Source organism: Dipteris shenzhenensis, chromosome 25 (assembly GCF_047967505.1).
Source record: "Dipteris shenzhenensis isolate YYH24624 ecotype China chromosome 25, Dip_SZ_1.0, whole genome shotgun sequence".
Classification (NCBI taxonomy): domain Eukaryota; kingdom Viridiplantae; phylum Streptophyta; class Polypodiopsida; order Gleicheniales; family Dipteridaceae; genus Dipteris; species Dipteris shenzhenensis.
Genome location: NC_141620.1, coordinates 46,761,617 through 46,786,261, shown reverse-complemented (window position 1 = coordinate 46,786,261; position 24,645 = coordinate 46,761,617). Strand labels below are relative to the sequence as shown.

General features: G+C 44.8%; 1 protein-coding gene across 1 annotated transcript; it reads left to right on the top strand.

Moving 5' to 3' along the window:
• Window positions 1-1,387: 1,387 nt before the first annotated feature.
• Window positions 1,388-23,248, top strand: LOC147885966 (zerumbone synthase-like). Its single transcript, XM_087396257.1, has 2 exons — window positions 1,388-1,520; window positions 22,473-23,248. Exons 1-2 carry the CDS (start codon window positions 1,388-1,390, stop codon window positions 23,246-23,248), a joined length of 909 nt encoding a protein of 302 aa, XP_087252383.1.
• The last annotated feature ends 1,397 nt before the right edge of the window (window positions 23,249-24,645 follow it).

Below are 24,645 nucleotides of genomic sequence, written 5' to 3'. Positions count from 1 at the left end.
AGTGGTGGTGTAGATTCAGGGTGTCCTACATGTGGAGGGGAAGGGGGAGGTGGCTGGGGGGTAGGCACCTCAGACTCCACGGAGGCGACTAGCGGGGGGGGAGGAGGAGGGGGAGTGGGGGCTGCCTGCGGCTGAGGAACCATCGGTACAGCTGACACTACAGGAGAGCTGAGAGAGGCGGGGGGGGGGATGGGGCTGCACCTGGGACTGGGGCTGAGAAGGAAGAGGAGGAGACTGAAGAGAAAGAGGCGGGGGCTGATGCTGCGGGTCGGGAAGAGGGGGGTGCGACTGGGGAAGGGGGCTGGGGAGCAGAAGAGAGGGGGACCTAAGGCTGTGGAGGGCAGGCTACCGTCGAAGAAGAAGCTCTCCCAGGACCCTGGGGCGGCTGCCTGTCAGGTCTCTGAGGCGCTGCTACAGGTTGGGTAACCTCTGCCTCCTTGCCTTTTTCAGAAATCTTCTTATTCTTTCCTCTTTTCCTTCTGACCTCAGTCCAACCGCCAGCTATCTCTGGACCGGACTCCGGTTACCTCTGCTTCTCTTGATGTGGCTGCCCGGAGGGGGGGCCAGGGGGCGGAGGGGGAGGGGGCGGGGAGGGCCGAGAGGAACTGGAGAATCTTGGACAAATAGCAGCCAGGTGCCCAAAGTCATGACACCTCAGGCATTGGCCTGGCTGTCCTGTGACTACCATGCTCTGGGTAATGCTGCTGGCATCTGTCATGATCTCAATCACTGTAGGGAGAGTCGCAGGGTCCGCCACAGCCACACAGACTCGGGGGGCTCCTGCCGTAGTAACCGCGTCGGCAAAAGTGTCATGCATAACCCAGCCAAAGTGGGAGCCTAGGTCCCTGACAATCGACTGTAGCTCAGCAGCAAGGCCTGGAAAAACTAGCGTCACTGGGTGGTGAGGTATGCAGAAACGAGCATCAAAATCCGCTGCACTGAATCCACGGTACCAAGGGACTATCATAATGATCTTTCCATCCACAGATGTGGGGGAACCAGCAATCAGGTTGCTCGCAGCTTTCGCAGTGGAAAGTTTGAGCCAGAAGATGCCCCTTCCCATAAGGGCCACCTCCTCAATGTGGCTGTCCTCTAGCATGAGAGTGGACTGGAGCCAGTCCCTGATGGCTGATTTGGAGGGGGAATGTCCAATGACTCTGCCATAGACAGAGGTAAGGGCAAAGTCATTGGCAACCTCCTGTACCCAAGACGATTGTTGCTCTATCAAGATAACGCGGTAAGCATCTGGAGAAGGAGGGTCCAACTGGGCCTCCGGTTTCGGGCAGGGAGCCGCCATACCGCCAAGACAAACTGCGAGACCTCCGATGAAGAAGAGGCTGCCACCCAAAAAAGGGGGGATAGATGAGGGGGGTGGAGCCTGGGTGTGATGAAGAAGGGTGAGGCGAAACGGGACGATGCGAGTCGGGTGGGGGAAGTGGAGGCACAGGCGAGGGCAGAGGCGGAGGGTGGGAAGGTTGGAGGGCGGAGGGCGGAGGCGGGAGTGGAGGCAGGGGTCGAAGGTGAGGGGGAGGGATGGCGGTGGAAGCAAGGGCAGGAGGCCGGGAGGCGGAGGGGACGGGGGTGGAGAGCGAGGGTGGGGGCTGAGGATGGAGGGTGGGGGGGGTGAAGAGGCAAGGGCGGGGGACGGCTGGGGTGGGACGGGGCGGGGCGGAAGGGCAGGAGGGAGTGGGCGGAAGGGCGGCAGGGGCGAGGGGGCGGGGCCGAAGGGCAGGAGGGGCGAGGGGCAGGCGGGTGGGGAGCATGGTGAGGGGCGGGGGAGGCGTAGCGAGGGCGGGGTGGAGAGCGAAGTGAGGGGCGAGGGGGGGGTGGGTGGAGAGCGTAGCGAGGGGCGAGGGGCGAGGGGGGGTGGGTGGAGAGCGAGGCGAGGGGGGAGGGGCATAGCGAGGGGCGAGGGGCAGGAGGGGAGCAAAGCGAGGGGCAGGGGAGGGCATAGCGAGGGGGCGAGGTGAGGCGGAGGGGCGAGGGGGTGAGGGCGGAGAGGCGAGGGGGTGAGGGCGGCCAAGGCGGGGGTGAGCTAGGGAGGTAGAGGCTACAGGAGGGAGGGAGAGGGCTCGCAGGAGCTCGGTTGCTTGTTATCTTATTGGTACTCTTGCTTCATTCCATGTTACTCCCCATACGGAATGGTTCTCCACTTATGATAGTGGAAAGACAGGTTGTGTGCATCTTGGAAATGACTATGCATGTGACATAGTGGGAGCAGGTGACATAAAGTTTTCTTTTGCAAATGGGTCTGCATTTGTTTTGAAACATGTGAGACATGTGCCTAAGCTAACCAAGAGTCTTATTTCAGTGGGTCAGCTAGATGAGGCTGGTTTTCACACCACTTTTGGCTTTCAGAGTTGGAAAATTCAGAAGGGCTCTATGCTTTTGACCAGGGGTGCCAAGTGTGGGACTTTGTATCCCTTACATGTATCAGGGGTATTTGATCATGTTGTTGCAATAACTGAGCAGCCAAGCACTTCTTTGTGGCATTGCAGGTTGGGGCACATGAGCCAGAATGGAATGAAACTCTTATGCCGTTTGGGTTATGTATCGCATTTGAGTTTCTCTGATTTTGAATTTTGTGAGCATTGTCTCTATGGGAAGCAGACTAAATCAGCCCATAAAAGAAGGGGAAAGAAAGAGTTTGAAAAGCTTGATTTGATGCATTCAGACGTATGTGGTCCCATGCCTACACGGTCATTAGGCGGGGCTGAATACTATGTGACATTCATTGATGATGCAACTAGGAAAGTGTGGGCTTATGCTATAGCTCGGAAGAGTGATGTGTTTCAGGTATTTCAGAAATGGCTGGCCTTGGTTGAGAATCAGTCAGGTAGAATGCTTAAATGCCTATAGACTGACAATGGTGGAGAGTATCTCTCTCATGACTTTCAGCATTTCTGTGATACACGTGGGATTAAGAGGGAGCTCACATCCCCTCATACTCCAGAGCAAAATCCAATTGCAGAAAAGATGAACCATACCATTCAAGAAAGGTTGCAATGCATGCTTTCCAATGCAAGTCTTTCTGGTGGTTTTTGGGCTGAGGCAATGAAGACTACAGTGCATGTGATCAATAGATCACCTAGTAAGAGTTTGGATGGTGGTATTCCTGAAGAGGCATGGAGTGGCAAGAAGCCCTCTTACTCTCATTTGCATATATTTGGGTGTGAGGCATATGCACATGTGCCAAAAGAGCTTCGAAAGAAGCTAGATCCTAAGTCTAAGAAATGCATCTTTTTGGGTTATGGTGAAAGTGGAGAGATGGGCTATCGTCTCTGGGATCCAGAAGCAAAGAAGATCATACGCAGCCATGATGTGGTCTTCAATGAGAAGAAGATGCATAAGGCACCCATGAGGGATGTGGAAATGAGGAGAATCACTTTCCAAGATGTGAATCCACATGCATATGTTGATAGATAGCAAGCTGTTCATGCACCAAATGTGCAAGAAATGGTACCACCAAGTACTCCCACAGGTATACAATCAAGGGTAGATGATGGATCATCTATTGGTGGAAATGATGAGCCAAATGTGGCTGATATGCAGGTGGGACAGCAAGCTAAAATGCCCTTGAGAAGATCTTCTAGAGTGTCTGGACCGCCTGATAGGTTTGTTCCAGAGGTAAACTATGTGATGCTTACTGATTGCGGGGAGCCTTCTTGCTACAGAGAGGCTATGATGCACGAGGATCAACGCAAGTGGGAGTATGCTATGCAATTAGAGATGAGTTCACTTATGAAGAATAAGACTTGGGACTTGGTTTCTTTGCCACATGGAAAGAAAGCATTGCCATGTAAATGGGTCTACAAAATGAAGGTCACAGGTGATGATGTGCCTAGGTATAAGGCCCGTTTGGTTGCTAAAGGGTTCAAGCAAGAGAAGGGTGTGGACTTTGATGAGATATTCTCTCCGGTTGTGAAGATGACCACACTTAGATGCATGCTTGGACTAGTGGCAGTAGAGGATATGGAGCTTATGCAGATGGATGTCAAGATAACTTTCTTGCATGGGGATTTGCATGAGGAAATTTACATGGTGCAGTTGGAAGGCTTTGAAGAAAAGGGCAAAGAGATTTAGTTTGCAAGCTGAAGAAGAGTCTCTATGGTCTTAAGCAAGCGCCTAGAGAATGGTATGAGAAGTTTGATGCTTTCATTCGATCCCAGGGTTTTAGAAGGAGTGAAATTGATCACTACCTCTACACTAAAAGGGCTAAGGATAATAGCCTGATAATCTTGGCACTATATGTGGATGATATGCTATTGGCTAGCAAGAATACTTATGAGCTAGATGCATTAAAGGCCAAGTTGCATGAGGCCTTTGATACGAAGGATTTGGGACTTGCAGGTCATATTCTTGGTATGTGCATCACACGTGATCGCAGTAGGAAACTCCTTTGGCTTTCACAAAAAGAGTATGTTACAAAAGTATTACAGCATTTCAATATGGAGGGGGGGAAGGCAGTGAGTACTCCATTGCCTCCATATGTGAAACTGAGTCATACAGATAGTCCCAAATCAGATGAGGAAAGGGCCATGATGGCCAAGGTTCCTTATGCATCAGTAGTTGGGAGTCTTATGTATGCTATGATAGCTACTAGACCAGACATTGATTTGCAGTGGGAGTTGTTAGGCGGTATATGGCTAATCCAGGAAAGAGGCATTGGGAGGCAGTCAAGTGCATCATGAGGTACATGAAGGGTACCAAGGAGATGTGCATCTGCTTTGGTAGAGGAGACATGTGTGTACTTGGGTACACAGATTCAGACTATGCAGGGCATGTGGATAGTAGGAGATCCACTTCTGGTTATGTGTTCACCTTTGCAGGTGGTGCAGTGTCGTGGATGTCTCGTGCACAGAAGTGCATTGCTTTGTCTACCACAGAGGCTGAGTATGTTGTAGCCACAGAGGGTTGCAAGGAGGCTATATGGCTTGATCAGCTAGTGGGAGATTTGGGGATTCATACAGGTGTACCGACATTGCATAGTGATTCCATAAGTGCTATTCAGCTAGCATGGAATCCGGTCTTTCATGCAAAGACCAAACACATTGAGGTCAGGTAGCATTTCATCAGGGAGGTACTTGAGAACAAGTGCATAGAGCTTGTCAAGGTTCATACAGATGATAACCCTGCAGATATGCTGACGAAGAGTCTACCTAGTCAGCGGTTTGAGTATTGTCATGTATTGATCGGCATTGGATAGTATGCTCACTAGTTGTTCTCTCTTAAAGGCACATTGTCCTTTAAGTGGGAGGTTGTGGGGGTTAAAGGTCACTGTGCCTTTACCCCAGTTATGTACAATACTCAAACACATATATAAATGAATGAAAAAGAAGATTAGGGTGGTTCTGCACCCACCAAAACTTGTGTGGCTCTCTGTTTCTCTCTCTCCCTCTTCCGTTCTTGCTTCCGTTGAGAGCACTCTCAATGTTAACTAGATTGGCAGTAGTGCCATGCCAAATATCCCTTTAGCTACTTCAACCTTCATTCTATAAGGGAGCCATCCACAAAGATTCATGGATTAAGAATGGCACTGATGCTAATCTCATTTTTTCTTTGAGCATAAATAGATTGGAAGCAGTGCCATTCTAAAAATCCATTTAGCTACTTTAACCTCCAAGATATGAGGGAGCCATCCACAAACTCTCATGGATTAAGAATGTCATTGGTGTCAATCTCAATGATAATGGCATTGGTGCCAATCTCTTTTGTGACATTCATCACAAAGAGGATCAGTGCCATGCTAAACATCCCTTTAGCTAAGAGCTGACATAACTAGATTGGTGGAAGTTCCATGCTAATCATCCCTTTATTTACTTCTGTAAGAAAATAGTACGCAGCGGAAGATAACAACAAAACGCAAGTACACGATGGAAAGCTGGAGAGAATACAAAAATTCTGATATACCAAACTGCTGATACAACTGATGGTTGGCTGTCCACCCGTGCGCTCTACAGACAGAGCTTCGATGGTGATCTAGACAGATGCTGGACGGAGGACTATGAGCGTGAAGAACTGGTGATCTGATGATAGGGGGTGGCCACTTATATAGTGTAAGTGGTTGACGGTCGGCCCTGTAATAGGCAGTCGGCCTAATAGACAGTCGGCCTGGAAGACCACCGACCCTTCAGAAAACATGCCGTCGGGCAGATGAAGGATCGCGCATAGGTCATACCATCGGGCCTGGGGCTACCGGCAGCCCCCGGACCCTGCCGCTGGGGGCTTTGCCCCCAGACCCCCACCGGGGGCCTGCGCCCCCCGGACCCCCTGCTATCGGGGGGGCTATCGCCCCCCCGAACCCCCCCTTTGTGCAGACGGGTATCTACTCTTGGCTCCTAAGCCGTCTCATAACCATCTGGTCTACTCTAAGACCCCTTCCAGTGTCTAAACTGGGGATCCCTCCCAATATCTGATACCCATCATGGCTTCTCCTCATATGGGGGCCTTACAACATTGGGTACACAGAATATTGGTGGGTTACATGAGAGGTGGACATTTGAGCTAACTCTAACACCCCCCCTCAATGTTCACCCGAAGATGAACTATGTGATCGGACCAATGCCGAGTCGATGTAGATGCCGCAACAATAAATCACTCCCAAGAGCCTTCGTGAAGATGTCTGCGCAATTATCCTCTGTGGGACAATACTCCAGCTCTATGACTCCATCCTCGATGAGCTCTCGTACGTAGTGATACTGGATCTCTATGTGCTTTGTACGAGCATGGAACACAGGATTCTTTGCAATGGCCATGCAACTCTGATTGTCGCATTTCAGAACCGTCGCATCTTCGATTGGAACTCCTATGTCTTGCAAGATCCTCCTTAGCCAAACTGCTTCACAAGCAGCAATGCATGCTGCCTTGTACTCAGCTTCCGTCGAAGATAGTGCCACTGTTGGTTGCTTCTTGCTAATCCAAGAGAACACTCCTGAACCAAGTGAGAAACAATATCCAGAAACTGACTTTCTAGAATCACAATCTCCCGCCCAATCTGAGTCACAGTAACCCGCCAAGGTCTTCCCTGCTCTGTAGGTAATGCCATACTCTAGTGTACCTTTCACGTACTTTAGCACACGCATCCCTGCTTTCCAATGGTTCTCTCGAGGTTGATTTGAGAACCTACTAAGTACACCAACTGCAAAGCTGATATCAGGTCTAGTGTTGCACAGAAAAATGAGACTCCCCACAAGTTTCCTATACTCCTTGATGTCGACAAGTGGTGATGCATCCTCCACTGAGAGCTTACCATTCACCTCCATGGGAGAGACCACGTCCTTACACTCGGTCATACCGAATGCCTTCAAGATCTCGCGAGCATATCTCTGCTGAGAGATGAAAATCCTGCCAGGTTTTTGCCAAACCTCAATGCCGAGGCAAAAGTGCATGAGCCCCAAATCTGTCATCTCAAACTCGGAACTCAACGACTCCCTCAACTGTTGCAGCATCTTCTCATGATCTCCTGTGATGATCAAGTCATCCACGTAAAGGACTATTACCACATACTTGCCATCCTGCTTACAAACATACAGGTTAGCATCAGAAGCACTTTTTGAGAAACCAATAGATATGAGAAAGCTATCAATCCGTTGGTACCATGCCCTTGGGGCCTGTTTCAGCCCGTACAATGCCTTCTTTAGTTTGCAAACCTTGTTCTCTGAATTGGGCACCTCAAATCCTGGTGGCTGGAACACATATACCTCCTCCTTGAGATGTCCATTCAAGAACGCAGATTTCACGTCCATTTGAAACACCGGCCACTGCTTATGAGCAGCCAAGGCAAGTACCACCCGAATAGTTGTCATCCTTGCTGTAGGAGCAAAGGAATCCTCAAAATCAAAGCCTTCAACTTGAGAGTATCCTTGTGCAACAAGCCTAGCCTTGTACTTTTCCAAAGATCCATCAGATTTGTACTTGGCCTTCCATACCCATTTGGTACCAATGATCTTCCTTTTTTCTGGACGATCAACCAAGTCCCAAGTCTGATTCTTCATGATGCTGTCATACTCCTCTTGCATGGCAGCTTTCCAATTTGGATCCGCCATTGCCTCATCCAAATTCGTAGGCTCTTGAACTTTCATAATCTCAGCCATCAAGGCCATATTGACTATGTGTTCAGAAGCCCTTTTCTGCTCCTCTATCCTCTTTGATCGTCGAAGTCCATCTGCAGATGACTCCGCCAAGTCTGGAACCGGATTCTTCTCATCAAAGAGCTGCCTTGCCCACTTTGGAAGTGGCTTACCTTGTGGAGCCAAGGCATGTTGTGGTGTTGGTGGAGTCTGTTCCTCGAAGTACTCCTCCTCATTCTGCAACTCTGCTTTAGATACGGGCACAAGGTGAGTTACTTTTACGGCTGATGATAAAGTGGAAGGGCATACCTCCTCCTCCACTGTATGTGGCTGTTCCCAAAACACCACATCACGACTGACCACGATCTTCTTTGCCTCTGGATCATATAGCCGGTACGCCTTTGACTCCTGGCTATAGCCCATGAAGATACACTTTCTGCTCTTTGGATCTAATTTCTTTCTGGTGCTATCTGGAACATGAACAAAACACTCACATCCAAATGTTCTGAAATGAGAAGCGGAAGGCTTTTTACCTGAGTAAACCTCCAAAGGTGTTTTGCCCGTCAAGGCCTTTGTGAAGCTTCGATTGACGATGTACGTGCGAAGCTCCTTTACCTTCAGCCCGCTTTCGTTTTCCACCATCTTTTGCCACTGTTTGAATTTTCCAAGAGCTTCAGCCTTATCTCGTAAAAAATACACCCACATGTATCTACTGTAGTCGTCGACGATAAGCATATAGTAGTTACATCCCCCCAAAGCTTGAGTCGGAGCTTTCCCACTGAGATCAGCATGAACCAATTCTAGAGGAGCCTTTGCCCGATAGCCGCTCTCATGTGGAAAAGCCTTCCTTTGTTGCTTGCCCATCATACAAGCTTCACAAGGTTCCTGCACCTTTGAGAGTGCAGGCAAGTGTGCAACCATCCCTGTTTTCTGCATTTCCAAAAGAATAGGATAACTAAGATGACCAAATCTTTCATGCCATACCTTACTGATGCCCACTCCTGAAGAGACTGTTAGTGCCGTCAGCTCGTAGAGATTGTTCTTCCTTACTGCCTTGCCGACCACCTTGCCCGCTGCATTAAGGATTTCTGCTCTGGTCCTCTTGAAACGCACCTCCAAGTTGCGATCAGTTATCGCAGCAACCGAAAGCAAGTTCTTCTTTAGTTGAGGAACTAGTAATACATCAGAAAGCTCTTTAGTTTCACCCTCTTGAATGGAAAGAGAGATAGTACCTGTACCTTCCACAGGGCATTTTGCATTATTACCAACCGTCACGTTCATGGGCTCTTGTAGAGGCTTGAAAGAGCTATACCAGTCCTTCTTTCTGGTCATGTGACGGGACGCTCCACTATCAAGGAGCCACGAATCATTCGTTATTGAAACTTCTGTTGAGGAGCATATTTCTTCAATTGCAACCCATAGCTCCAACTCAGTTTCAACTGTGTTGGCAGATTCCTTGCCTTTCGAAGAAGACTGTGTAGTGCCATTCTTTTCGTCCTGCTGCTTCTTTCTGCAATCCTTGATCATGTGACCGCTTTTGTTGCAGTAGTGGCACTTACCTGAAAACTTCTTCTTCTTACCATTCTTCTTCTCTCCACCCTTCCCTTTGGATGTGGTTGAGAATGCTGCATCACTTCCGCCATCGCGGGTCTTCATTCGCATCTCCTCCTCTAAGAGCATCGCGCTAAACTCTTCAAAAGTGAGGGGTGGATTTCTTACCTGCGTGTTGAGTGTCGTGACCAACGCATCGTACTTTTGTGGAAGGATCCGAATGCACCTTCTGGCCAACTCTTCGCTGGTCTTTGTAATCCCAACCGCCGCCATCTGATCACGTAGATTCTTGATCCGTGTGATGAATGTCTCAGCTGATTCTCCATCAGAGCACCTCTCTGCAGCAAGCATATTCTCCAGATTTTGAATTCTGGTCTGATTCCGCGTTTCATACTGACCTTTCAGTATGTTCCAAGCCTCACTTGCCTTGTCTGTATGCTGAATCAGAGTCAAAACAGAATCACTTGAACTGGTAACAAGAGCGCAGAGTGCATCTGCGTTCCTTCGTTTCCATGCCCGAAGAAGATCTGCATTCGGTGGCGTTATGACGTTGGGGTTGTTTGGATTCGGTGATCCAACCGGTTCTGGATCCAATCCCAGAACAGTATCCAGAAGCTCATATGAATCCAAGATCGCGCTGATCTTGAATTTCCACAAAGTATAATTCGTCCCATCGAGCTTGCCTTCATTGAAGGCAGGTGGACGAATTCGCAACGGGGTTGGTGCAGCCATCACTCCTAGTAGCCTTTGCTAACAAAGCTCGTTGAACTTGCAATAAAGTCGTTACTCAGATAGCCTGAGCTCTGATACCATGTAAGAAAATAGTACGCAGCGGAAGATAACAACAAAACGCAAGTACACGATGGAAAGCTGGAGAGAATACAAAAATTCTGATATACCAAACTGCTGATACAACTGATGGTTGGCTGTCCACCCGTGCGCTCTACAGACAGAGCTTCGATGGTGATCTAGACAGATGCTGGACGGAGGACTATGAGCGTGAAGAACTGGTGATCTGATGATAGGAGGGGCAACTTGGACTATTTATGTCCCTTCATCTTCCACACACCTTTGTATGTGGGATAATTCAACCCTTTCTCCTTCTTCTTATCCCCTTTGTCCATGAGAGATTTGCACCTCCAACACCCCCCTCCAATCGATCATGGAGAGAGGTGGCCGGGGATCAGACCCGGGCTCTGATACCATGTTAGAATCCAAGAGCATGTGCCTAGCGTGCCCCCCGCCAAGACCGCTAGCACCTCCAACAACTTCAACCTTTAGGCTATGGGGGTGCCATACCCAAACTCTAATGCACTACTGCCATGGTTTGATTTTATAGAAATCTCCATGTTAACTAGATTTTTAGCAGTGCAATGCCAAGCTAGAAGATGGAGAGGGGGAGATAGAGAGAGAGGGGGGAGGAACTTTAGAGCTGCAGAGGAAGATAGAGAGAGGGTGGACAAAGATAGAGCAAGTCAGACAGAGAGAGGGGTCTAGCTACAGAGGGACAAAGAGAGAGAGGGGGAGAATCTAGCTGCTCAGGAAGATAGATAGATGGGGGGGAGATAGATAGAGATGGGGGGTCTAGCTTCAAAGGGAGACAGAGAGAGAGAAAAGGGGGTGGGAGTTGGATCTAGAGAAAGAGAGAAAGAGAGGGGAGGATCTAGCTGCTGCTGCAACTGCATAGAGAGAGAGAGAGAGAGAGAGAGAGAGAGAGAGAGAGAAAGAAAGAAAGAGAGGGAAGGAGGGGGGTTGGCGGGGTGAAGGGGAGAGAGAAAGAGAGAGAGAGAGAGAGAGAGAGAGAGAGAGAGAGAGAGAGAGAGCTCAGAGAGAGAGAGAGAGAGAGAGAGAGAGAGAGAGAGAGCTCAGAGAGAGAGAGAGAGAGAGAGAGAGAGAGTCCATGTAAAAGAGAACTGAAAAGTCTTTGTGGAACTGTAGTTCCATTTCTTGTGTAATACAACTTTAGAAAACACATAAGTCTCTGTGAAATTAAATTTCCATCACTTGACTATTACACTATTAGAGAGCGCAGATGTCCTCGAAAGTGCCTGCTATGGCATTGGCTTTGTGAAAACAAGCGGACTTTAAAGCCGCAGGCCATGGTTAACCAGGGCTGGCCATTCGCAAATCTCCTCACAGACTCTCCTCACAACCTGTTTCCAATCTTCCGCCGACTTGTAAGCATTCAATAACTCCTCTTTTCACTCCTCGTTTTCCTCATCTTCACCGTTTTGTTTAATATAGCTTCTAGCCTCCGCCATATCCTGTATGAAAATTTAGCTGGTTAGCATAAGAAGTATGTGATTAAAAGAAGTGAAAAAGAAAGCTAGAGATGTTCACCTCTTCTGCTGAGTTCAAATCAAGCAGCCATGTGCGTAACATATCATCCTCAAATGATTTTCCGCTCATGAGTCCATACAAAAGAGATCTAGGACAGAGTTTCAGTTCAGTAAATGAAGTCACATAGTAACTGGCCATTGTCTTGGAAGGAAAGTGAGAGTAGGAAAGTGAGGGAGCAATAGTGAGGGCTGCATAGTGAGCCACCCCTCCTTCAAGAGTAATGGAAAGTGAGGGAACAAACAATGACATAAAGTGAAAGAAGCACCCTTTTCAAGGAAGTCTTATCCTCATACCACTTTTGGTCAATTATTTATTTCACCTTTTGTGTACCTTATATTTTAGATCACTTTCCTTCACCTCTATCACTGGTTTTTCCCAAGATATACCTCCCAATTTGTTATGTAGAGAAATCGAGAGAGAGAGAGAGAGAGAGAGAGAGAGAGAGAGAGAGAGAGAGAGGGAAGGAGGGGGGTGGTGGGGTGAAGGGGAGAGAGAGAGAGAGAGATAGAGAGAGAGAGAGAGAGAGAGAGAGAGAGAGAGAGAGAGAGAGAGAGAGAGAGTCTATGTAAAAGAGAACTGAAAAGTCTTTGTTGAACTATAGTTCCATTTCTTGTCTAATACAAGTTTAGAAAACACATGCAGATGTCCTTGAAAGTGCCTACTATGGCATTGGCTTCGTGAAAACAAGTGGACTTTAAAGCTGCAAGCCATGCGTAACTAGGGTTGGCCGCTCACAAATCTCCTCAGAGACTCTCCTCACAACTTGTTTCGAATCTTCCGCCGACTTGTAAGATTCAACAACTCCTCTTTTCACTCCTGCCTTTCCTCATCTTCACCGTTTTGTTCAATACACCTTCTAGCTACCGCCATATCTTGTACGAAAATTTAGCTGCTTAGCATAAGAAGGACGCGATTAAAAGAAGCGAAAAAGAAAGCTAGAGATGTTCACCTCTTCTGCTGAGTTCAAATCAAGTAGCCATGTGTCTAACATATCCTCCTCAAATGATTTTCCACTCATGAGTCCATACAAAAGAGATCTAGGACAGAGTTTGAGTTCAATAAATGAAGTCACATAGTAACTGGCCATTGTCTTGAAAGGAAAGTGAGAGTAGGAAAGTGAGAGTAAGAAAGTGAGGGAGCGATAGTGAGGGATGCACAGTGAGCCGCCCCTCCTTCAAGAGTGATAGAAAGTGAGGGAACAGACAATGACGTAATGTGAAAGAAGCACCCTTTTCGAGGTAGTCTTATCCTTAGACCACTTTTAGTCAATTATTTATTTCGCCTTTTGTGTACTTTATGTTTTAGATCACTTTCTTTCACCTCTATCACTCGTTTTTCCCAAGATATACCTCCCAATTCATTATGTAGAGAAAACAAGAGAGAGGGGGAGAGAGAGAGAGAGAGGGAGAGAGAGAGAGAGAGAGAGAGAGAGAGAGAGAGAGAGAGAGAGAGGATAAGTGTAGGAATATGGTCCGTGAAGGTGAGAGAAAGAGTTAGAGTGAGACTTAGAGAGAGGGAGAGAGAGGAAGAAGAGGATGGAAAATAGAGAGAATGGTAGTGGTGCCAATCTCATTTGTGTCAATCACACATTGAACCAGATCATTGCCCACTGAAGTTAGATTGTAGAGAATTCTCCATGTGAGTTTGTACAGAATGGCGCTTGTGCCAATCTCATGCAATTCATATACCTCCTTATTTTGTCACTACTATAGTCCTTTGTTTTAGGATTTATAGCATAACTACTAGACCTTGAGATTTGATAATGTAATGAATCAGAATTATTTTACCTTGGACCTAGGAGCCACTCTAATCCAAGAGAGTTTGTGGGGATTGGCACTGGTGCCATTCTCCACAATCTTAATTAGTTTTCCACTCTCATTCTATGCACTCTCTATCAGGATGGCACTCTCTATCAGAATGGCATTGGTGCCACTCTCATTCTATGTCTATATCAGTGTTAAGTAGATTGGCAATAGTGCCATGTTGATAGGGAAGCTAGAAACAAATGTAGGACATTTATGCATAGCATTTTTGAGAGATTGGCACACTACCACTATCCACAAACTCTCATGGATGAGAATGGCACTGGTGCCAATCTCATTTGTGTTAGTAACAAAGAGAATCAGATCAGTGCCCACTGAAGTTAGATTTGTAGAGAATTCTCTATGTGAGCTTGTACAGAATGGCACTTGTGCCAATCTCATGCAATTCATATACCTCCTTCTTATTTTGTCACTGGACCCTGGTAGCCATCATAATCCATGAGATTTTGTGGAGAATGGCACTGGTGCCAATCTCCACAATCAGAATTAGTTTGCCACTCTCATTCTATGTTTATGTCAGTGTTAAGTACATTGGAAGTAGTGCCATGTTAACAGGGAATGGCACTGGTGCCACCCTCATTCTATATCTATGTTAGTGTCAAGCAGATTGGCAGTAGTGCCATGCTATTAGGGAAGATGGAAATAGATGTGGAATATTTATGCATAACATTTTTGAGACAAAACTCTCATGGATTAGAATGGCACTCTCTATTAGAATGGCACCGGTGCCAATCTCATTTATGTCTGTCACAAAGAGAATCATGCATGTGAGTTTGTACAGGATGGCACTTGTGCCAATCTCATGCAATTCATGTACCTCCTTGTTCCTGTGCCATCTCATTCTAAGTCAACGTTAAGTAGATTGACAACAACGACCAACCAAAAAACATGGTGAAAACAGTTCAACCAAATGAATTAGCCATTTCAAAATCATATTCTAGAGACTATTAGTAGTTCAAATCTCCCCCAAAAGGATCTTATTTTCTCTTTTATCTCTAATTATTAGTGGTATAAATCTTTAAATATAACTCTCTCATACAATTCTCTCTAATTGCTCATGCAGGAATGGCTAAAGGAAAGAGAAATTTTTCAGAGGTGAGAACTTTTGATGGAATCTTTGCTAGAAAGGGATGGTACTTGGACATATTCAATAGTGAACTACAGCGGCTGAAGAAGATCCATTGTTTTGTTAATCTCCTAGAAACTTCATTTGAAGATGTGGGGGAGATTAAAGAGATAGTGGAAACTAAAGTCCAAGAAACAAATTGTCTTGAGGTTCCGTCCCGATGGTTCTACAGTGTACCTTTTGGATCCCACTTGCTATGACAATGCTAGGATGATATCCAACATGGATGACTCCATCGAATCCAAGGGATGGACCATTGACCATGCGAATTTGAACAACACTCAAATCTTGGATGCCTTTTCTACAGTGTTAAAGACCTTAAAGGAAGATAATGCCATGAGTAATAAGAGATCAAAGAAAGTAAATAGAATTGAAGAAAAAAGCAAGGAGAAAGTTGAGGAGAAAGAGTCAAGTCCACTATCTAGCATTGGAATGGCTAAAGAGAAGGTGTTCGATAAAGATATGATTGGGGATACAAGCACTCTTGGGGACAAGCCAAATGTGTCTAGAATAGAAGACAGAATAGTGCCACATGAGAAAGCAATGAAAAATATTGATTATAAAGCAATCCAATAGAAAATTGAAAAATTTGAGAAGAAGGATACTAGCTTGTCAAGATTTATGGATTACTCTAGTATTTCCCATTTGGGCTTGAGTACGGTGTTGGTTTCGGTTGTGAATTGCCATAAAGCACCAAGTCAATATGTGTACAGAACCTTGACTCTTTCCTATGTCAATGAATTGGTACACAAATTTGCTACTATGTCAAAACACCCAACAACTTGTGCATATCTCATGCCATTCCACATATTGCACTTAAAGACTCCAATGTGCAAGGACGAGGTATAGAAAGAAAGATTGTGGGAATATAATTACTGGATTCTTGCAGGTCAGCACTCAATACTTGCAGCAAAATTTTTCGTGGAAAGTGCACCACAAGAAGAGGTGTTTGCTGCAAGGAAGAGCTTCTATACAAGGAGGAAGTGATGCAGTGTTGTCAATGCTCCAATCAGTGTGAGCTACAGGATATCATCGATGGCTAACATGGAGTCTCAAACAGTTCTAAAGAACCAGCCATACATTGACATCTTGCAACATTTAAGGTCTAATGGACTGCATTTGAATGACCAAATAAGCTGACCCCAGGACTTGTGAAAGGTCATGCAGATCGCCAAAATTGGGATGTAAGTATTCCTCTCTTTTTATTACTATATTTGTTCATGAAATTTTCAAGTATATTTTTCAATTCAAGCTACAAGTTATTTTGGAGATTGGATCTAGTTATTTCACAAAAGAGAGAGTTGTACTAGTGCCATTTTTCATAGAAAGAATCATGAGAATGGCACTAGTGCCACTCTCTCTTAAGTGAGAATAATTAGATTGTCATCAGTTTTGAAAGAATGGTATGGATGTCTGACTCGATCTCATCTATTGTATGTATTGTTTATGATTTTCTTTTCAAAATTGTGTCAATTGCAAATGTGTCAATGGGTGCCAACTTCGCCACCAAAGACACCCATATGGTGACCTATGAGGATGACATATATGAAAAATGGATACAAATTTTGAGATTAGTGTAGGAGAGAGGTCGTCAACCAACCATTTAAACATATATGAGACACTTGTTGGGATTGGATGATGATAGTTTGAGAAAGATCCAAGAGGAGATAGAGTCGGGCGACATTGTACTCATCAAGTCCAAGCAAGACAACAAGGAAGTTACCGACATGGCTCAAAGGGTATTGGGAATGAAGCAAGACAGAGCACTTAGAGAGGAGCTTATGAAAGTATTCACCTCACAACATCCAACTCCCACCTTTGGAACATGGGATAAATTTGCACGGTATTTTGGTATTACTTTTGTTGCTTTTCAAAGATTTCGTGGAATTTGCGAGACATGGCTAAAGGAAATGCTACAAGTTGGCAAAAGACAAAGCACTTAAAGAGGAGCTTATGAAAGTATTCACCTCAGGACATCCAAATCCCACCTTTGGAACATGGGATAAATTTGCAGGGTATTTTGGTATTACTTCTGTTGCTTTTCAAAGATTTCGTGGAATTTGTGAGACATGGCTAAAGGAAAACCTACAGGTTGGCAGATCAATGCCTAAATTCCCACTAGCTGCAATTACCTATGCTGAATGGTTAATAGAAGTAAGAAATGATGAGAGCAAGTGTCGTGAGAAAAACTCATCACCTTCCATTTCCATATTGACAAGAGAGACCATCCATCGAAAACACTTGCAATTAGCTTGTGTGTGCTTGACACTACACAAGAATTTGCAAAAAACATTGATTGGAATAAAGCTACATTTGGGAAGTTAATTAAAGGTTTAACGTGGTCCACACTCTCTCCATCACAGTTTGTTCTTTTGTCATTTTTGAATATGACAGAGATGGCCAATCTTAAGAATGCCATTGATGAGTGTTCAATTTAGAGTCAAAGATTCGTATGTGTTATTCACATAGAAGATGAGGCACTGATGGGTCTGACTGAAACATTTTGCATTTTGACATTCTTGAGCTCAGATGGTGGATATGCTAGATTTGATCACCTCTTGCAAGTTGCCAAGCCCTACAACATACTTGAGGATAATATCATGGTTGATAGTGATGATGAGGAGGAAACAAAGGATCTACAGGAGGCCATGAAGGAATGCATTATGAAAGAAAGCATCATATGTTTTTGTAGTGATGATCAGTTTGTAGTTGACTTCTTCACCAAAGGAGTTGTGACAAGGCATGCATTATTCTCTGAAAGAAGAGTGGTGTCCTTGGTGATGACAAAAGCACAAGCCATAGAAGTCGAATCCATTTGTTTTGATCTTTTAACACATGATCCAAAGATCAGATTTTGGTATGGAATTGAAAAGCCACTACAAACACGTGCTGCTTCGCTGCCACCACGTGATTCAGCAGATGATGGTGAGCCAATGGGACCCTTGCCTCTTATAGCTACTGAAGATATTGCTAATATTCCTGTTTTTATGTCTCTAGATGAATTGTAAAGGGATCTATGGCATGTCAATTCTAGTCCAAAAATAGTAGTATTGACCATTTCAAAAACATAACACTGCCACTTTTTAATTGATATTGGTTTCATGTGATATCGACCCAATGAATTGTTATGTTTGTTTTTCCAAAGTGTTTGAAATGAATTTATTTGCACCGATCTGTCAAAATTTGGAGAGCCATTCTCAGATGATACTAGTGCATTTTCTCTGCCACTTTTTATGAGGTTGTAGAGAAGAAGATAAAGGTTATTTGCAATGCATTTCTTGTTGTATTTTAAGTGCTTCATTGAGAACCTTATTGATGTGGTGATAGGGTAAGTACTTTGTACAGTTCTCTATGTCGAAAGTGACATTTTCCTTTACTTCATAGGGAGAATGGTGCTATTGCCATTCTCCATATTTTTAGAGGGATGATGTCATGATAATATAATGAATGCATTTCTTGGAATTATACTCCACAGAAATTATTGATGCATGGAAGGAGAGAGGGACAAATACTACAAATGAAAACATGACACCGAAAATGTGTACATTGTTGGAAGTGGTATCAGGAGAGAGCAACTTTGAGGTCAATAAGGATGTTGTAATGAATGATGCAAGGAAGGAGAGAGAGATAATTAATACACAAGAGAACATGCCTCTGGAAATGGGGACAACTACAAGCAACCTCATTGTTTGGCAATATATTTTTAGAAATGGTGTCAATAGCTAGCGAGTCTGAGGTCACCTTAGATCTTGGTGATGTTGGAATTAGTGATGCTTTGAAGAAAGCAAAGACAACTACTAGACAGGAAAACATGCTATCAGAATTGTATACAACTGCAAGCAACCCCAATAGCAATGCCCTTTTGGAAGTGGTGTCAAGAACTAGCAAAAATGAGAGAAAATTGCATCTTCGTGATGTGACAAACATAACTGAACACAACGCACAAGGGAGTTTGGAGGAGTCAAGGTGTAGCAACTTTGCGGATAGTCCAGATGTAATCTATCCAATTCCATCAAGCCAATGATGACTGTGATATTGGACTTGAATGGCTTACTATAAACACGTTTCTTGTTCAAGTCACCAATTCACACATCTGTTATGTATGGCCACAATAGTTTTATGGTTTTTTGACCAGGGTGCATTGAATTTTTAAGGATCTTGTTATAAAAATTTAATGTAGGTGTTTGATCAACAACAATGGAACATAATGTCATTGAAATGATAGAAAATCTTCAAATATATGCAAAGAAAAACCTCCCTTTCTTTGTGATATGGGCTCAACAGGGATGCTACTCTTACAGTAAGAGGAGGATAAATAGGCCCGACAAGGTTGGTGTTGAGGCTATGTTCAAACGCTTAGCAAAAATATCGAAGACATTTGGATGTGATGCTAGGAGGGCAATACTTATTGATGACTCTCCATACAAGGCTTGTATCAATCCTCCATCAAATTGCATATTTCCTCTTACGTTTAATGTGCAAGACAATGAAGATAACATTCTACTAGGTGAGTTGATGCCTTACTTGCTACAACTTGAAGCGGCCAATGATGTGCGCATCGTGATTGAGAGTAATTGGTATGGGCAATTACAGGTGGTGGAGGGCCATAAAGATTTCAACCTCATCCGGGAAGTTCTTGAAGAATGGAGTGATCAAAATCATCAATGGTCAATAACAGAATATAATATAGGAAAGCTTCCTCCTGCGGACCAACTAAGGGCGAGGGTTAGATGTGATAAGAGAGAATTAGAGGGCACATTCCATATGCCAAGTCACGGTGATGGTGAATTCTTTCCTCAACTTAACATGTCAGAAATAAATATGCTAAGGACTACTCCACCCATCGATAGTATGAGTGCTATGCAAGCTTCTCATATGGCTATAGAACTAGCTGGGTACAAAGGTCGCTATATCAAGAAGCACATTGCTAAGGCCTTTCTAAAGAGACTTCTAAATGCATATTTTCCATGAAGGTACATATGCCAAATTTTCAATTGATTTGGTCTCAAGTTATTGTAATGTTTTTTGGGCTAATTGGGTTGTTGTTTGCCATGCAGATAGATATACTTTAAAATCTTGTCTAAGTATACATGTATGTACCAGGACGTGATTTACTTGGAACACCAAAGTTTCCTATCCCCATTAAGGAAGTCTTTCGAATAAAAATGTGGATTTTGAGGTGCATGAGTCAACTATATTTACAGGTGCCGGCCACGGCTTATTTGTGCATGATTTCATTAAGAGAGGGACTACTATTCTCCATTACGGAGGTGACAAATATGTGTATCAAGATTGGAAAGAGTTGTGTGAGGTTAGACCAAGGCAGACCAAGGCTAAAGAAGTACTCTATCCAAGAGGACCCTTATGTTTCTATGGAGGATATGGTGTACATTGTTGGTGATGTTCAGCATGGCAATATGGCCGGGTATATCAATAGCTGTAGAAATACAAATTCAAAGCCAAACAAATGTTTGTTATGTATTTCACCTTATTTATGACCTTGGTCCATCTCCAAGAGGAGAGCAGATGTTGCAGAATATGGATACATTCGTGTTGAAACCATAGACGATATATGTGCAGGAGAGGAGCTTCTTGCGATCTATGATTTTTGATACATGATATGTACTCATTTGAACATTCAATACTAGCCAATTTATTTTTTTCTTACAAGTTGTGAACTTGGGTCTTAACTTTTTTGTATGATTTTTGTTATCACTAGAGCTCTAGCTACTACAAACTTTCTTTTTGATGCCCTTTGAATGCGGAACAACATCAATTATACTCAAACTCTTGGGGGCAAGGCTCTAGGCATGCATGCCTCTTGTTTACATAATGTGTCAACATAGTTAAGGCAATGATACATAGTTCATATTAACACTTTGTGAATATTAACCGCTTTGTCATTGCCTACATCAACTATAATCTTGCATACCTCCACTTAGTCCAGGGCTTCTTGGGATATGGACACCATTGAGGGTGATGACATGTTAGAAGATTCACATGAATAGGTATGCCATAAGGTAAGAGATACTAAGGTGTTTATGAACACCACCAAGGTTCATGAGATGATTCTCACTCCTAAAATTATATTCATTTGGCTTGTGTTTGTAGACTAAACAAATATAAACCTGGTATCATTCTCCTTGGCATAGAATTATCGAGGAATGGTAGTGGTTGGATTCTTTCCGTTAAGTATATACTTGGACACAATACATATTTATTAGGATAGTTCAGTTTTGATTAGGATGTAGGCTTTTTTTATTAGGATAGTTCATTTTTTTCATGATTAGGATGTAAGAGCTATGATTAAAGGTGTTTATGAACACCACAAAGGTTCATGAGATGATTCTCACTCCATAGATTCCAAGCTGTTTTAAAGACTATGACTTGAGAACCATTCTCTGTGCAAACAATTATGGAAGAATTTGATTCTCCCCAGAAATACTACAAAGTGAGAATTAAATGATGTTTGTTTTCACAATGAAATGTTCAAGTTTTTAAGCATAATATTGCATGGTTTGTGTTACGATGCAATTATCAAGGGAGAACATAGTTAAAATTTCATGATTTTGTGAATGATAATGTAGTTGCTTTCTCCTATTTCTCTAGTTTTTCATGGAGGAAGGCTACAATTTAGCGAAATACTGGTAAGGTGAGAATTGGGATTTTCCCGAATTATCTAATATGGGCTTCATCGAAAAACAACACAAACTACGTACTCTTGCGTCACTTCTCCATCACCTGCAAAAATCGCTATATCCATCACTTGTGTGATCAGAGGCTCCATTTCTTAGTTTTCTACTTCCTTCGTCTCCACACGTCCAGCCATCGCCTTTACCCTCATCCTCGCTCACAGACCTCCATTGAAAGCTTCATTCGTGCAACGACCTGTTTATCACCTAATTCGACATCGTGCAAGCTTCAATCATATTACAATTGACAGCACGTTTAAACAACCTGCAGCCCGCGATCATTCCACACATGACCATCCACGTGGTGCTTCGCCAAGTGGTACTCCATGCAACCACCCCTCCAGTCCCCTTCCCCCCAACCCCACACACAACTAATTAATTAATTGAAGCGTTTTTTCAAATTGGGGGTATTTTCCATCTTCCTCCTTGGCAAATTACAATTTTGTAAGGACCGGTGAATGCAGCCAAGTATTGTATGGATTCTTTGGAACCTTGTTAGTTGGAAGGGTGGTTTCCGCCCTGAGGGCTGCCGGCTGCCGGCGACGAGATTTATGAGACACAGTAACAAGTGTTTATGCGCTGCAATCAAACATCTCTAGATGATGCCGCAATCTAAGCTTCCCAACGATGTCTCCACGTCCTTTAAAAGTCGGATACTTCTTGCTTTCGAATCCGTAGATGCAGTTCCAGGCCTTGAAGCTTTTGCAACGGGCTCCATCTTTCATCATGTCAACAGAGAAAGCTGAAAGACGATTGACTAAGTAGGTATCATTTGCTCTCTCTCTCTCTCTCTCTCTCTCTGTCGCACCTCTTCAGACGCCAAGGAGTTTTGGCCGAGTTTTGTTACACCCTACTAGTTTTCATGTTTGAGACTGCTGCTCATCCAGGCTTGACGGCAAAGTAGCCATCATAACGGGAGCTGCAAGCGGAGTCGGGGAGGCCTGTGCAAGATTATTTGTCGAACACGGAGCCAAAGTTATCATCGCCGACGTCCAGGACGATTTAGGCAAGAAGGTAGCGATGAACCTGGGACAGTCTGCGAGTTACTTCCACTGCAACGTCACTGAGGAACAAGACGTCTGCGCCCTGGTAGATTTCGCGATGTCAAACTATGGTCGTTTGGACGTGATGTTCAACAACGCGGGGATCAACGGAACGGGGATGCTAAGCTCTGTAGCGGGGCTAGACATGGGGGATTTCGACAAGGTGATGGGAGTGAACGTTCGAGGGGCTGTGTTGGGGGTGAAGCACGCGGCGAGGGTGATGATCGGGGCGAAGGGGGGTTGCATTCTTTGCATGGCGAGCGTTGCAGGGATCGTGGCTGGGGGCGTAGCGCATGCATACACGATTTCCAAACATGCGGTGCTCGGGGTGATGAAATCAGCTGCGACAGAGCTGGGGAGGCATGAAATTCGAGTGAACGCCATCTCTCCTGCGGCAATAGCCACGCCAATGCTATTGGATGTTTATAATCAGTTGCATCTGGACCCAAAACTTCAACAGCTCGGCATTCCATTTCAGCCTTCAGACATAGCCGAGGCTGCGCTCTTCTTAGCAAGCGACGATGGGCGTTTCATCAATGGCCACAATTTAGTGGTAGACGGGGGCTTTTGCGCTGGAAGGCCTTCTGTCAGTCCACAAAATTAATCTCCTTCAGGTTGTGCCTCTTCTTCTGAAATGAATTCCATAAACGAGCTAGCATGGCCTAGTTGAACATGATTGAATTGCTTCTCCATACAAAAAAGAAGCTTATTTACTGCGAAGGATTTGGATGCTCTTTCGGGGTTTTTTTTTGGCAACGCGTCTCTAAGTTTCTAATGCTTCTGGCGGGAACCTCTCACATGTATGGAGGCTTCTCCGCTCAACAATTTAAATGCATAGTGATTCTTGTGTTCTCCGCTTGATGAGGTGGCTCTACCTCTAAATTTTCGAAGCTAAGCTACAGTATCATGTGTGACGTCTTGAACCAACCCGTGAAGAACCAACGCCGACCTAAAATCGGGTTGGAATATTGTGAACTGTGTAAGAGGACCTCCCTGCATGGAGGCCTCCCCGGCCACTGAGTGGACAGGTGAGGGATGAAGGTAAGTGCTGTCCCCGTGTATCTGTTGGTGGATTTAGATGCCAAGTTGCACTGGATGGAACCTGCTTTGCAGGTTTCCACTGCAACAAATCAATGGACAACAGAGAAAGGGAGATACTATCTGACCGGAGCTCCCAGTCTAGCAGTGGACTGCTGGCCTGGAATCCAGTTTTCAGCTCAAACTGGGCTGGCAATGGACTGCCAGAGCTCACAGTTGAGCCAACCTTTCCTCTTCATGGGGCTCTCCATTCCCCCTTCCAGTGGCACTGAACCAAAGCCACTGGCTGGCGCGGGAAAGCCCTCTAAGGCACGCTCATATAAATCATCCTTTTGCTAGGAGGTGAGTCGCATGCATCCAACGACCGCGCAATTGCTTTCAAAAAACGTGTATTCTTCAGAGTCAGTCCTTGTCCTGTTTTGAGAGTCATGCTCATCTCCCCAGCACATAGAGCAATTTGAACGACAACACATGCACATGGACACAAACACAACTCGAGCAAATGCTAAACACAGTCCTAGCACAACTCGCACAGACCATTCAAGCACCCATGTCGCTAGTCACTAATCAGCAACAACCGAGATAGAAGGACACATTTGATTGACGTGTCTGCCCTAAGCCATTTCAATGTCGACTCACACATAATTTCCCTTCAAGAACATCAGTGAACATCAATAGTGGGATCATGGGATGACAACCGGGAAGGTCACGAAGACAACATGACGCAACACTGCCTCATCCAAACAAAGCTCACGCAGTCCCCATTACAACAATTATAGAATCGTGTGGCACAGTTGATGGTCTAAATAAATAATTTACAAGCTGTTTCCATACAGGTTAAAAAGCGCCATTTCCCCTGCTGGGAGATTTCCATTCTGACATCGGTGGCTATGGAGATTTCCAAGTGCCACCCCATATTGTGTTTCCATGTCCAAGAATTCGGGTGCTGCACTACGGTTGCAG